General features: G+C 34.0%; 1 protein-coding gene across 4 annotated transcripts in view; it reads right to left on the bottom strand.

The window, feature by feature from the left end:
* The window catches only part of LOC115414205 (unconventional myosin-X-like), an 89,500-nt gene that overhangs the window by 18,335 nt on the left and 55,914 nt on the right, over positions 1-15,251 (bottom strand). For all 4 annotated transcript variants that reach the window (XM_030127443.1, XM_030127442.1, XM_030127441.1 and 1 more), the window contains exons 5-21: positions 12,234-12,368; positions 10,209-10,333; positions 9,520-9,533; positions 9,313-9,397; positions 8,559-8,665; positions 7,216-7,345; positions 7,016-7,134; positions 6,787-6,933; positions 6,590-6,690; positions 4,863-4,929; positions 4,456-4,548; positions 4,270-4,338; positions 4,098-4,180; positions 2,913-3,015; positions 1,851-1,931; positions 1,610-1,734; positions 1,355-1,478 (exon numbers count right to left, since the gene is read on the bottom strand). In XM_030127443.1, coding sequence (XP_029983303.1) covers positions 1,355-1,478; positions 1,610-1,734; positions 1,851-1,931; positions 2,913-3,015; positions 4,098-4,180; positions 4,270-4,338; positions 4,456-4,548; positions 4,863-4,929; positions 6,590-6,690; positions 6,787-6,933; positions 7,016-7,134; positions 7,216-7,345; positions 8,559-8,665; positions 9,313-9,397; positions 9,520-9,533; positions 10,209-10,333; positions 12,234-12,368 — 1,708 coding nt within the window. The remainder of the gene's footprint in view (positions 1-1,354; positions 1,479-1,609; positions 1,735-1,850; positions 1,932-2,912; positions 3,016-4,097; positions 4,181-4,269; positions 4,339-4,455; positions 4,549-4,862; positions 4,930-6,589; positions 6,691-6,786; positions 6,934-7,015; positions 7,135-7,215; positions 7,346-8,558; positions 8,666-9,312; positions 9,398-9,519; positions 9,534-10,208; positions 10,334-12,233; positions 12,369-15,251) is intronic.

Raw genomic sequence — 15,251 nt, forward strand, 5'->3', positions numbered from 1 at the left:
CACCACTCTACAGAAACAGTCACACAACAGCGACAGTAAATACAGAATGTAAATAGCTAAACATAAGTTAGATTAAAAAGAAAAGTAGTATATAAAAAAAGGCTGGGTATGTGCTCTACCTAACAAATACAACATAAACCACGTTGCATTCTGACCATAGTCAATAGTCCAGGACCAACTGTTGTGAAATTTAAGTCTTTAAGAAGCAGATTTCATTGATTTTATGTAAGTGATTTATTCTGAACTCAAGAAAGAGCAAAATCTTTAAATTAAATGAAAGAAAGAAAGAAAGAAAGAAAGAAAGAAAGAAAGAAAGAAAGAAAGAAAGAAAGAAAGAAAGAAAGAAAGAAAGAAAGAAAGAAAGAAAGAAAGAAAGCACATCAATAACTTTTTGTGTCTGAAATGAAGTAGGAAGAAGCCAAGCTTTTCTTGTCCCACCCCAATTTTATGTTACTTTTTTAATTGTGAAGAATAAAATTAAACCCAATCACAGAACCCTATATCATCTGTGCTCTTCACATTAGTGATCTCTGGACCAGGAGCAGTGCAGGTGTAAATATGGTCTGTTGAAAAGGGACCACATGGAGGATTTTACACCAAGAATTGCATTTCTCCATCTAGTTGGAGGCTGCAGAAGTCCCTCCAGAAAACTAAGAATAACACGCCTTGGAAACCCATCTGTTCTGACAACGCCTTCATCTGGAATTCCAAATAAATTCATGCAAGTGGAGAAATTCTCACTCTTTTACAAAGCCTTCTCTATCCTCTAGATAAACTAGGTTAAGATATGACTTTTCTGTGTAAGATGACAGTGAAATTTCATTTAATTGACACAAAACCTTGGGAAATATTGCATGTATCGTTTCACATCTCTCCTCAAATTTTGCTCTCTGAAACAGAAGCTCAGATATAGATTCAGTGAAGCCAGACATATTATGCTGCTAACGATGCACAACATGTCTTTAGTAGATTCAGAAGGGAGTTCTTTAATGCTGCAACAAGTCAAGGTCTAGGTCAAGTTTATTTCTATAGCACATTTACAACAACGCAAAGTGTCTAAAGTGCTGTACAAGGATATAAGTAAAAATACAAGATGTAATAAAACTAATAAAAATATATAGATATAGAAGATAAGATATACTAAAACTGATAAAATAGATATACAATAATAAGATCAATAGCATCTAAAAATACAACCAGAAGATAAAACGAACAAAAGGCAAACACTTGTACTAAAAGCCAGAACAAAAGAGATTTAAAGTATTCAATGGACTGTGCACATGTAAGTATGTGTAGTAATAAGTAAGTGTTATTGTATGTGCACATAAATATTGCTAAAACACCCAAACCTTACCTTAGTCTTCCCCAGCTGCCATTCTTTCTTGGTCTTGTCATATTTAAATAGAAGGTCTGTACTCCTCTTCTTATCATCTCCTGCTGATGGCACTTTCTCTTTCTCTTTTAGTATAATTTTATACCTGAAGGTTAGACAAACAGAGCAGAGCATGTGAGAAAAGTCAGCATTTTCACAGAACACAACGTTCAGTATCAAGGCAATTACAGAAAAACACACACAGCAGAGAAGACTTAAATAAAGGCAGGAATTTACCGAGAAAAGAAATCTTTAAAAGTTCTGCGGACAGGAAAGCCGGCCCGGCGGATCTTTACTGTTTCCAACATGCCAGAGTACCTGAGCTGGTTCAGAACCACCTCCGGATCGAACACATTTGGATTCTGTGTGTAAAATAACACATATTGCTATGAAATTAAAATGATTTATAATTAGAGCACAAACATGTCCCTAAAGGCAGTTTTACTGTTAGTGAGATGTGACAAAGAAGCACACTGACCTTTTCCATATTGGGTTTAATGCAGCGAATGAAAAATGGATTAGATACACTCAATGTGGCCATGAGAGCATGGAGGGAGTCCTGCAGGAACCAAAACAGAGTTTGTCATTGTAGGTTAGTGAATCATGAATCTCACCTCTGAAACCTTTATTATGTGAATCCAGGAATTTCAGTTTTTTCCTTGTGTTCTGTATCTGTGTTGCAGCTACAGGGAAAGACAACTCCACTGGAAAGTAATCTTAACCCTTTAAAACCAAATGAATCATATTTGATACATGAGTTTTGAAGCCCTCTACATGATCAGTGTGATATTTTTTTTCTTGAAAAACTTGATGTATACAATTAGATACATCCAATACACAGATAATCCACCAGGGGGGAGGAATTCATTCACCAGTGGCCTTTCCAGTGGCACTACAAGATTGTCATTAATGAGGAAGGAGGCAGAACTTTGTTATATTATGTTTTTGTTTGTTAAAAATAATAGTATTTGAGCACTGAGACCCAATGTATCAAATATGATACAAAATTGAAACTCATACATGAAAAATGATATTTGAAAAAAAAAAAAAAAAAAAAAAAAAAGGTTGTTCAGAAGGACCAATAAAGGCTCCAGTTTCAAAGAACTGGAATTTTCTGTCAATGATTTAATGGTTCAGGCTTTACAGGGTTAAATACATAAAATATATCTGACAATTGGGAAGCACAATTTACCGAGATTTATCAAAATTAGAATAAAAATGTAAGCTGAAAAGCCAAACTTAAAAAAAATAAAGGAACAATACCAACATTTAGCAAATTGAGGTTTATTACAAGTAAGAAAACAGTTATTGAAACAATAATGATTCAAGTTGTGTCTGTCTCTTACAATAAAATAACAACTTGTTCCTCTTATACTCAAAACAATTGTTTCAGTTTATTACTGGTTCAATATTAGCTGGACTATTGTATCAAGACAATAGACGTTTATAAGATATTTTTCTTAAAAAACAGACTTAATTTCCAGAAACAGGGCTGAATTCCTTTTACAATCTGTTCTTCTGTACGTCCATCACTACTCACCCTGAACTGGGAGCTCACAGTAGGTTTACGTCTCGCTGTTCCCATCTTCTCCTCATTGTTCCTGCTGCCAACTTTCTCAAACAAGTCATAGATGAAGTCCAGTCTGGGATGAAACAGAAGCAGAATGAATTTCACTTAAAGCATTTACTTTTATCAGATGAAACACTTGGAGTTTTTTCTGTGTTTTGATGTTTAATTTAATGTAACTTGACATATAATTAGATGTTGAACTGACACTGTGTCATTATAACTGTTTTAACCCATAAAGACCCAAACAGACAATGGTGACCAAAATCATCTACTGACCTAGAATGTTTAATACCTTTATGATCCACTAAACATATCAATACATGTAAATTCATTTCAATTTCAATTTCATTCAATTCATGTTTTCATTGTCATCAGATATGACCCATTTGGACATTCAGAGGTTCCGTTGTGAACATGGAAACACTGTCATCTTCTACAACATTGATTCACCAGTAAAACCCATGGAGTTTGATCAGTGGCAGTGGATGGACACACTTGTTTTATGCTCAGTTATTGATATATTTGTTGAAAATGCCTCTTTTTGATCAGTTTTCTCCATTTCTGATTTAACAACCTTTGAAATTATTCTAAGCTTTACTGAACATCAGCATGATCAGTAAATTAAATACAGGAAAATGCATGATTTACACTGAAAAAAACAAAATACAGAGAATAATATTATAATAAATGGTGATAAATCACTAAAGAAAGGTTAAATAGGGAGATAAATTCATTTGGGAACTGACACAAAAGTAGTACTGGGTCTTTATGTGTTAATGTCCTACCTTTACATCTTTAATGTTTGTTGTATTCAGACCATAAAGAATAGGTTAAAACCCAAGCATCCATCTGGATTCTTCTTGATTGAACATTTTTGATATACATTTTAGACATAATATAATAACTGACAATAATATAATAACATAATATAATAACTGACAATAATTCAGTCTTTTTCAAAGACTTGCAGTAATGATTAATGGTGTTGAACAAATGCTGAGCAAAAAGATGGTCTCAGTTAACATATATTTACCCTCAAAACATTTGTTGTTATGTTTTAATGTTTAACCAAATAATTGCTAAATATAATGAAAAGCACAAAACAAATCCTACTTAATTGGAAATTTACTAATTTTTCACCAGAAAACATCTTACCTGCTGTCTTTAAGCATGTTCAGGATGTCGTCTCTGAAAGTGTCTCTATTCTTCTCCAGAATCCCTTTAACATCGTAGAGGACCTGATGGAGACACAGTTTCATAAAACCAATCCTCTGACATGCACAGTTTGCTGATGTAAAGTGACTCAGGTACAGTATTCATAACTCACCTCTCCGGCATAATGTTTGATGCCAAACTGATGGTCAGCAAGTCTGGGTTTGACATAGTAAGGGTTTGTCTGTAACAAACAGGAAATGAGCACAGAGAATGAGACATAATGTCACATTTTTATACCAGCAACACAGCATTTTTGGAATAATGCATTAAGTGCATGAATCTGGTGTAAATAACTCACTGAGTGTCTACTGTGTAACTTCTCCAGCAGGGTGAAGTCTGTTCCTTTGGGAAAACGACTCTCTTCATTCACCAGTGCCAACAATCCCAGTTTCTGAGAGAGAAAGAGTGAAAAAACAACTGTTATTGCATCAGCTTTATGAAATCAACAGCACTTTCAAAGGAAGTGGTCCGATATGATTAGATGAGTTTCCAGTGATCCACAGTGATCTTAACTGGAAGTGAATGTAACCTCATTGTAATTCAATTCTTTCCAGCTCTGCTTAGGAAAGTCTTTTGGGTGTTGCTGTTAATTTTGATGTTAAAGTGAACATGACAATAATCTAATTCATTCCAGTGTCGTGGCTTCCTGGACAGACACCCAATAATACAAACCTCTGAGTGCTGCTTATGCTGCATATTTCCTACCTTCTCTATCAGGTCCAGACACTCTGCATTGTCCATCCAGTCTATGGCGTCCCACTGGACCCCCTCCCTGTGTAAAGGACACGCAGTAGTTTTAAGACAGACACAACATGAATGTGATGGTAGCACATCATAATAACCATCATTCATAGATGGTAAACTGGTCAATTACCTTTAAAAGTAGCAGTATATTAATGACAGATATCTCCAAATACATGTATCTTAATAGTTTAACTTATCAATCTAAATGTAAATGTGAGAATAAATAGTTGTTTGTATATTTCAGCCCTTTGATGACCTGGTGACATGTCCAGGGTGTACCCCACATTCACTTTGTCTGTTTCACCCTCCTGAGGATTAGATGGTTATGGAAAACGAATGAAAGAATGATCTATATTATTACTAGATCCTTGTGCTGTTTGACAACTTATTAAGAAGTCCAGTCCTCAATAAGTTATAGACATGTTAATAATAAGCTGGACAGTTATGGTTTCTGATGTGGTTATAAAAATATTATTTTATATTAAACACAAATGTATGGATGCTAATCCTAAAACTTGGTCATTGCGTCATTGTTAACAGTAACATGACTATTAATTTTCATGTTACTAATAATAATAATAATAATAATAATAATAATAATAATAATAATAATAATAAATGAATTATCTACTAAATATATGGTACATTTATAGGCACAAAAGATATGTGACTTCAGGGTTAAAGACATATTTATGATTTCCACATTAAAACATGACTAGGCCTATGTTACATATTTTGTTGACTTGTTTACTTACATTACAACAAACATTGTGTTATTTTATCAATTGTAACACTTCGTTTAATTTTGTCATAATTTTCATTTTAAACACCAGAAATCTAACATTACTTGCACCTATAACATTACAATGGTATGATCGACACTGTGTGTGTGTGATGATCTCTCTCTCTCTCTCTCTCTCTCTCTCTCTCTCTCTCTCTCTCTCTCTCTCTCTCTCTCTCTCTCTCTCTCTCTCTCTATCTATCTATCTATCTATCTATCTATCTATCTATCTATCTATCTATCTATCTATCTATCTATCTATCTATTTTAATATACTGAACATTATTTAATGTAAAGTGGATATAACTTTGTAGGTTTACTATATGTGGTTCACCTCAGCTGGTGTGTTTACATAGTTTGCGTTTTGTTTTCATTTTCTGAGCCTGCTGTTAACACCAGCTAACTCCATCTCTAATAGCTAACAGCAGCTAGTGTTGCCACTGTAGAGAGTGAATCCTCATGTTCAAGAGTCAACATCTGGATTTTTGTGTAAAATCTGACCTGAATCCTCTACAGACTAGAGACTCCAACACAAACATCACTTCAGATCTTACCTGTTGAAGCTTTAAAACTGAATTTGACCTTCATTATATTGTTAAGAAGATTAAAATACATGAGAATAACATGATCCATGAATTAATGTTCAAAATTTAGAATGAAGACGAATGTCCTCCCGAAGTATTTTGTAAAAGTTTACTGCAGCAGATGTGGAGGACGTAATGATATGACGACAACAAAGCAACATAACAGACAACAATGATGTAAAAGGTGCAACAAGATGAAATCAACATAAATGGTTTTTGGTTCTAACATTTATCTTTCAGGTCTAAAACAGAAAAAGCTGATTTAAGGTAATCTCACTATGCTTAGCTGTAAAACTCTTGTTGACTGTTATGTAAATGTGCACCTGTTGTACTCCAGCTGCTCCAGAGAGAAGATATGTTTGTTGAAGTACTCCTGGAGTTTCTCGTTGGCATAGTTTATGTTAAACTGCTCAAACCGATTAACCTGGAGACAGAGGAACATACATGTTTTAATACAAATATTAATTTTTTTTTTTGCAGTAGTATTTGGTTTGTATGCATCCGTTGACACATCTCTGACCTCGAAGTTCTCGAAGCCAAAGATATCGAGGATGCCGATGGACTTGAAGTTCTCCTTCCCCTTGATCTTCTGATTGATCTTGAGGATGATCCAGGAGAAACACTGGGAGTATAACGCCATGGCAACGGAGTCCCGGGAATCCACAGCCTGTTGGGAACCCGGGGATAGTTAGGATGGGTGTGTGTAGGGAAGACTCACAGATCGATGGTAAATATGTGTGTGCACTGACCTGCTCTATAGTAAGAGGAGAGCAGATTTCTTCTCCTCTGAGGATAATGGAGCGCTGAGTCAGGACTTCAGACAGCTGGAAGGCGTCCAGACCCAGCAGCTCGCTGGCATTCGTCACCACTGAGCACACACACACATGTTAGGCTGCATTTCCCTCTAACTTTACTTTGTCTAACTTTCCTCTCTGGGTGTTGCACTGACCTTGCTTGGTGGTGATCTGGGCTCCTCCTGCGGTCATGAACTCGATGTTACCCAGCTGTAAAACTCCTGAGAGCAGCTTGAACATGTCTCTGATCTCCTCCTCTGTGAACTCTAACACCTTCAGGGCTTCCTGCAGAAATGCACGATGAGGCACCATCAGATAAAAGTGTCAAATGTTCGCTTTCATTTGTCCTTGCTCTTTCATTTCAGTTTTCTTCTTCCATGTTTAATTGTTGTCTTAAAATATAAGCAAACCTTTTAAACAAAAGCATCATCTGAGGTTATTTGTGTCTGATTCTGTTCTACCAATGGAGTCTTTTCTGTTGACATTTAACCCTCAAACACCTAAACAACCAAAATCATCTGCTGATTTAAAATGTTTAATAACTTCTGAACCACTGATCCCATCAATACATTTAGATAATTCAGGTAAAAAGCACTGATTTACATTGATTCACCAGTAAAACTCATGTTCTCTGATAAATGACAGGGGTAGATAATTTTTTTTACATTCCGTTAATGATATATTTTCTTCAGCTTATTCTGTTTTGATGTAATAACTTTTATATATATAATAGCTTTTATGAACATCTACATGGTCAGTAACTTGAATGTGACAAAATACCAGATTTTCAGTGAAAAATGCAAAATGCAGAGGATAATATTACAATAAAAGGATATAAATCACTTAGGAAAGGTTAAATGTAGAGACAAAACTCATTATAAGATGCTACAAAATATCTTTAAGTGTAACTTTACCTCTGTTCTGAGTCTAACTCACCCATTCTATGACTCTGAAAGTCTGAATGTTCAGGTGTGAATGTGAGACGCTTAAGCAGAACCATAAATTGTACAATTCATGTACATGCACATAATATTCTCAATATTTTTGCAGCCTTTTCTCGCTGTCATACAGTCTTTTCAGCTGTCATTACAGCTTTTGAGGAGCTGAAGCCTTGAAGACTCTTAAACCTATCAGAGATACCAAACAAAAACAGCTGTTCTGTCTGACACACAAATTGGCTGAATAAGGCAGTGGTTTTATGGGGCAAAATCTCTGACCCCTTGTGGTTAAGACCAGAGTGATAAAAAGGCTTCAGTTCAACCCACTGGAAAATGAATGTGGTTTGGCGGAATCTGACTATAGGACAGGTGAGGTGAACACTTCTACTTAGAGGCAGTAACAGTGATGTTTTTCATCATTCTAAACACACAAACATACACAGATGTAAGTATGGTCTTTATCAAAGTATAAACCTAATGGTGACCTATGACATTTTCACAGTACAGTGTGTCATATCTCTGTAAACTTGTATAAAAAGAGGTTGTATGGATCCACTGACCATGACACTGTTGAACAGCTCTTTGTCATTCAGGCTCTTGTCCTTCAGACATCCTGCCTGACTGAGGTAGTGGAACGATTCAGCTGGATCCTCCAGGAAATACTGGCCTGAAGAAGACACATACAAAGGCTTTACATAGTATAACACTTATCCAGATGCAGTTACACAAACATAACCACAATAGGACCACATTTAGGGTCACTTTAGGGGAAATAAAGGTGGGATAAGAGTTTTTAAAAATAAATAAATAAATTGGCAGAGTTGTAAAATTATGACCAAAAAAAACTCATGCATTTTTGTAAAAACTAAACTTTGTATCTCAGAAATTTACATTACTCTCAGAAATTGTCAACATTTTTTCTGTATAAGTTATGACTTTATATATCAAAAGAATAAGTTCAAGTTTTTTAATGAATTTGTGTTGTTTTGTGTATATTTATGCATACCTTTAACTTTAATCTAAAAACTTTGGTGTTTTTTCTTCAAAATGTTAACCCCCTCCTCTTACTTGAAAATGTTTTATTTAATCTGAACTTGCCCTACTACATTACTGCATCAACATATAAGATTATTCCATGCAGATCGTTTTCTTTTTCAGTATGTCAGTATATATCACAATAACACCAAACCACTGTGACTCATCAGAAACTGTTGTCATTAAACAAACCCAAAAGTGCAGACTGTAGCAGCTGCATTAGGCTGCTTTTACAGGACACTGTTCGTATGTGAATATGTTAACACAGCGTTTTCTTACTCTTATGCTCTTTAGTGGCTCCTGCCAACAGAGCGTAGAAGATGTGGTAGTTTCGTTCTCCAGGATTTTGTCGTACAACGCGGTTCTGCAGCAAAATCAATGCAACAAAGGCTCGATTAACACTTAATTGTGATTCACAGAGGAAGACAGACACTTTTAATAAATGTGAATTAGATATCAGCGGTCTGCAGATACAGGTGACAGTACCTTTTCCAGTAAATCTGAATGTACAGAGTCAAGGAAACAACAGTCAAACCTTTATGAGCCCTTGAATAAAAGGTACACTACTGTTATAATGTGATACTAAATGATACACACTTAAATTAACAAATAAATGTAAGTTAAAATATGTAATAAGAATACTTTAATGATTTACAGAATTATTTAATACTGTTACAATTACTAATTTCTTACTTTTTTTTTATAACCACTGACTATTATTTAAGTGTAAATAATGAGTGAATTGTTTTATTTTATTGTATAATGAGCTTCTTATATATGTAACTGCTTCTTGATCTTTACAAAGACTTGAACTCCAAATATATTATTTGCTGATGAATGTAATGTTCATTCTGCATATTTCCAGATTCTGTAAAGCCATTTGAAATCAGCAGTATTTGCCAGTATTTTCTGAAATTATGCACCAAAGGATATGTAACATTACTGTACAGAGAGAACAATGAAACTAACTTAGAGATAAAAGTTGAACAGTGATCATATGGTATAAATTGCTGCTTTCAGGATTTTCAGCCCACTTATTTTAATGAACTAATTAAAACAGTGACCACTTGTTACATATTTAACTAGTATTTTATGACCTTCTACATTCTAAAGTAATCCTCCCAACACTGCCTGTAAATGAAATCACATTTATTTTTATTTAATTATGAGGATACAGTCGATGACGCAGCCTCCCTGGATGTTGCCGCTTTCCGAGAAGTGAAGCTGGATGAACTTTCCAAATCGACTGGAGTTGTTGTTGTAAACAGTTTTAGCATTTCCGAACGCTTCCATGATGGGGCTGCAAGGACAAAAACACATCATGTTATTGTGTTTTATATGTGTCCAACTAGGGGTGTAAGAAAATATCAGTTCTGCAATATATCGCAATATTTCATTTCACAATATTGTATCGATATCTTTAGGTAGTTATTCAAATGCAGATATTGTGGGGGTTCATTTTTGATTTTTTTGTTTTTCTCTTTTGTTTATATTTTATTTATTATTATTTAAAACTCTTTTATTAGATAATGTTAGTTCCTTTGCTGGGATTGCACAAAAATAATGTTATGATGTTAGTTATGAACTAATAGAATTTGAACATTTGAACAGGATCTTAAACTGTAATGTCTGTAAAACATAATTTAAGTTTTAACACTGGAACATTTTGTGATATAGCATTAGATCCTGTTGTGATCAAATAAAAATGTGTTAAGTATTTCTTTTGCATATTTCTGGTGTAATTCAATTCTTCAAGGAAATAATCTTTAAAAAAAAAAAGAAACTAAACCAATAAAAAATTGCCTTTTTAACAGTATCATGATATATCGGGATATATCGTATCGTGATCCTAGTATTGTGATTTGAATCGTATCCCCAGATTCTTGCCGATACACACCCCTATGTCCAACAGAGTATAGATAAGTCATGTATTGGTTTACAGATAGAGACCGGGTTTATGATAGATTGAGTTCATTTCTTGTATCTCTTCATGTGATTTTGTTCCTCTAGAAACATTTTGCAAGGATGCTAATGTTTGTTTCAGAAACTCCAGATTCTTATCATCTATGAGGTCAGTATGTTTGTCAGTGTTTTCCCCAAACTGTATTAATTCTTTCTTCTTTTAAATCAAATGAATGGGGTCATGGTTACTCTTCAGTGTTTAGATCTTTTCATCCACATTTAAAAGTACTAAATTATGGAGGAACTTTTCCCATCTGGCAGAAATACCATAAACTACTGCTTTATTCATACTTTTCCTCATGTATTATTGTGTATGCACCAGTTTTGTTTTGTTTTGTTTTTCACCTTATTTACTTCACTCACATGTACATTGCTGTTAGTAAATATTACTGTTATGATTGTATGAAGATAACGGCACATTTTCTGCTTCTATGTTGATATAGTTTACCTTTATTGTTCAGTTCTCATCAGTTTATTCACAGGTAAGTAAAATGCAAATCTTATTATGTAAGATATGAAGGAGATCTACGATGATGAGCACCCTGATAAACTATTACCAAGTAAATAACATTAAAATAAAGATTAAAATCACCAATATATCTAGTTTTGAGTAACAGTATTAGCATAGTATTAGAATATTCTATGCTGTTTATTCTATTGTATTGTGTTGCATTCTATTCTATTCTATTCTATTCTATTCTATTCTATTCTATTCTGTTCTGTTCTGTTCTGTTCAGCATTTACACACAACCTAAACTCAATATTTTAACTTTATTTACTTTCAGATACATCAAACGCGTAATAAATAGAAATAATGGCACATTTTACTTGGAATTCAAGAAGACTTAGTTTTTGTTGTTTTTATGATGCATTTTGTTAGTGTAATTTTCATACAGCCATGGTTACAGTATACAATAATTTGGTGTTTTTTATAATTTACAGAAATAAGCCAAATAAGGCCTTACACTCTGTATTATTTATTATTTTCCAGTTATTGTGTGCATTTAAAACTTAAATAAAAACTAAAACATATACATAAAGGAAATATAGGTCATCAAATGTAATGTGAATAAAACTTTAATACACCATTATCAAATCAGTCAGATTTTCATTAGTAGTAATGGTGAAAACATCATCTGCTGCTGCATCTTTTGTTGTTGTGTTTACTTCAGTGTACTAACAAACAGCTCAGAAGTAACAACCACATAGAAATGGACCACTTTTGGTCTGTTTTGTACCTGCTCTGTACGATGGCCTGCTCCACTCGGGTGGTTTTCTCAGAGGGAGGCGTCCCGGCTGAGTTCTGGCTCATCACCGACAGGAACTGAAGCAACAGTTTAGTGCTTTCCGTCTTACCAGCCCCGGACTCACCACTGAAAAAACATAATCGCACAGAAACACACAGACACACACAAACCAATCCAATTTAATTACATACACTGTGACCTTCTGTGACATTCCCATATCTCAGATTGGACCGGGTGTTTAATTGATATTGAGGTTTGATAGCTTATTGCATTAGCTCCCAGTCTGCCTCAGTTAGAAAACCAAAGGAGACAAAGGCTGAGTGAAACTGGATATTTAACTCTAACCAGCAGATCGACTCTATATTAAAGCATCTGACTCCCCGAACTTGAACTCTGCTCGCTTTCAATCACAAATCAACATCTCGCATCAATATGTCTGAAAAGTGGCTACACCCGCCTTCTGCTATAACCTTCATTTTATCTGAGGTCATTTTCTACTCATGTCTATATGACGCAAGGGCGACTCCAAACAAATTAATGTGCTCTAATCCAGAGGTTGCCAGGCTTTTTTTCGTTAGAGCTCTCTTTGTTTGGATCTGCATTAGGCTGAGATGCCTCCACCCACACACAACACAAGAATAAAATAACAAACACATATTGGCGAACATTATCATCAAGTGTAAGTTTACATATTTATATTACAGCACTGAGCTCAGAGTTCAGAGAGCAGTTCTCACATGTTCAGGCATCTATCTTTTATTTTTATTCATTCATTTACTTCCTAAAACCTAATTTTCAAAGATGGAGAGGTACAAGTAGGTTTGTTGTTTTAGCAAGAGTATAATGATATAATGGTATAATGTACATATATAAATTAGCATTAAAAACAAGAATTTTAGGAAAAAACTGACTGAAGTATCTATTATTTAGTATGATCTTCATTTATTTACTGAACTAATCTTCTAATTTACGCCAGGTTTCATTCAGCACATCCAATATTTATTATTATTTGGTCACAGAGATCACACTCATGTAGTCATATTTTTGAATGAATTTTTAATGCTGTACACATTATTTCACTCCATTTAATTTCTTTATTTTAATAAAAAGACTGATAATAACAAGAACAAAGCTAAGAATGGCTGAAAGCTTCTGTACAATACGATATATAAAATGAATTGCAACAAATACAGACATACCAGAGGCATAAAGGAGTAAAAACATGAAACAAGACATGGCAATAACAGCTGCAAAAGTTACCACATTTGTGCAGTGTTAAAATAAAATAATAAAGTTGCAAGAAATGGTTGTAAGAGTAAAAAAATAAATAAAACAAGAGAAATTAAAATAAATAAAATTAGCAACTAAACCCTGAAAATGTCTCAGTGGTAGTAATATAGATTGTTGGAGGACTGTTTACTAGAGACAGATGATTATTCAGTTTGGTTCTTCCAGATGCAGATTTAATGATTAAATACCTAGAGTGTGATGTTCAGCAAGTCACTTTTTTTTTTTTAATTTATGTGCAGTCCAACAGCTGTTCAGTTCATACAGAATTATATGTGTAAAAAAAAAAAAATGGAGGAAGGACTGTGATGATATGGACTGATTAATCGTGTTCTGAAGTACTGTTATCGTACTGGCTTTTAAAAACTCATTCTTATCTGTACAATTGACAATGCTAAAGTATTTTATACATACACAGTAACAGCTGTTAATAGTAATGATAATTTTAACTGTTTCTTTGGATCAAAAAGCCTGAGAATCATTCCTACATTAATGCAGTTGAAGTAATTATCTTACAGTGATCAAATAGTTGGTTTACAGTGCAGTTCATTTTGGGGTTTTCAGTCCTGAGGCTGCGGTTATATGCATTTGGAAATAATTTTCTCATAATGAAAATGACAGAAAATGAATAAAACTGGAAGTGAAGCTGCACTTATTTAACAGCCTGGTGATGTAGGGAGAAAAGGAAGTAAGTCTGACACTTTTGTACTTTTATAGAAACTGTACAGAGAAGCTACCAGAGGTGACAATTAGGAAAAACCTGTTCTACTTGTACTTTAGAGTTGGGACCACTAGGTATTTCTCACAGTTACAGCAACATTCATTGTAATGTAACAGAAACCACACCACCCATCTTGTTTTTATTCACCACTACTGAAAGCTTAACCCTGTATCAGAAAAGCGACTATTTTTGGCACTGATGTTGGTCCAGTGTTCTAAAAGTGATGTTCTATTGTTCTAAAATACATGTTCCTTTCACCTTACATGTTGTTTATCTTGTATTTTTAATATTTACTTCTTGGATTTTTTTTTTTTTAACATTTACGGACAAGGAACCAAATATGGTAACTTAATTGACCTTGATTTTCTATATGACAATAAAAAATTTTTGAAAAATGTCACAAAAGCAATAAAGTCTTATTACGTCCTCCAATAACACACTAAGGCTGACATGTTGAATTTCAGAGTGTTTCAGTGGTCGCTATTCCTTTGGAAATCTGCGCAAAACTTTACCAATATTTACTAAATGTTGATAAAACAGAAGTGCGTAATGTCGGTTTATCCATTAAATCACAAATGTGACATGATATGTTTATTTATTATCCTGAGATGACACAAAAAGTCATTCCATGAACATGGCGGCAAACATAAATATTATGTTGATTTACAGATATATTCATTATTATTATATATTACCCCTCTATCCCGTACTAAATTTAAAAAAATGATTTGGTTTCCTGGTGTATCCACACATACAGCACCATGTTTCTTTTAAAACTCTTCCTCTTCACTTGTTGTAACGTTGTTGTTTTTTTTTTTTTATTCACATGACTCCAGTTGTGGAAAAAGGTCTTTCCATTGCAGTTTTGTGTGATATACTATTTGCACTATGCCCAAAAAAAGACCTCTTGCCAGCTCAAAAACTTTTAATTGAAAAACAAGAGTTTTGGTGAAATTGTCGTTTTTCCATTAGGTAAATTTTTTTGCGTAAGTTATATTCAC

This window comes from Sphaeramia orbicularis, chromosome 22 (assembly GCF_902148855.1).
Source record: "Sphaeramia orbicularis chromosome 22, fSphaOr1.1, whole genome shotgun sequence".
Classification (NCBI taxonomy): domain Eukaryota; kingdom Metazoa; phylum Chordata; class Actinopteri; order Kurtiformes; family Apogonidae; genus Sphaeramia; species Sphaeramia orbicularis.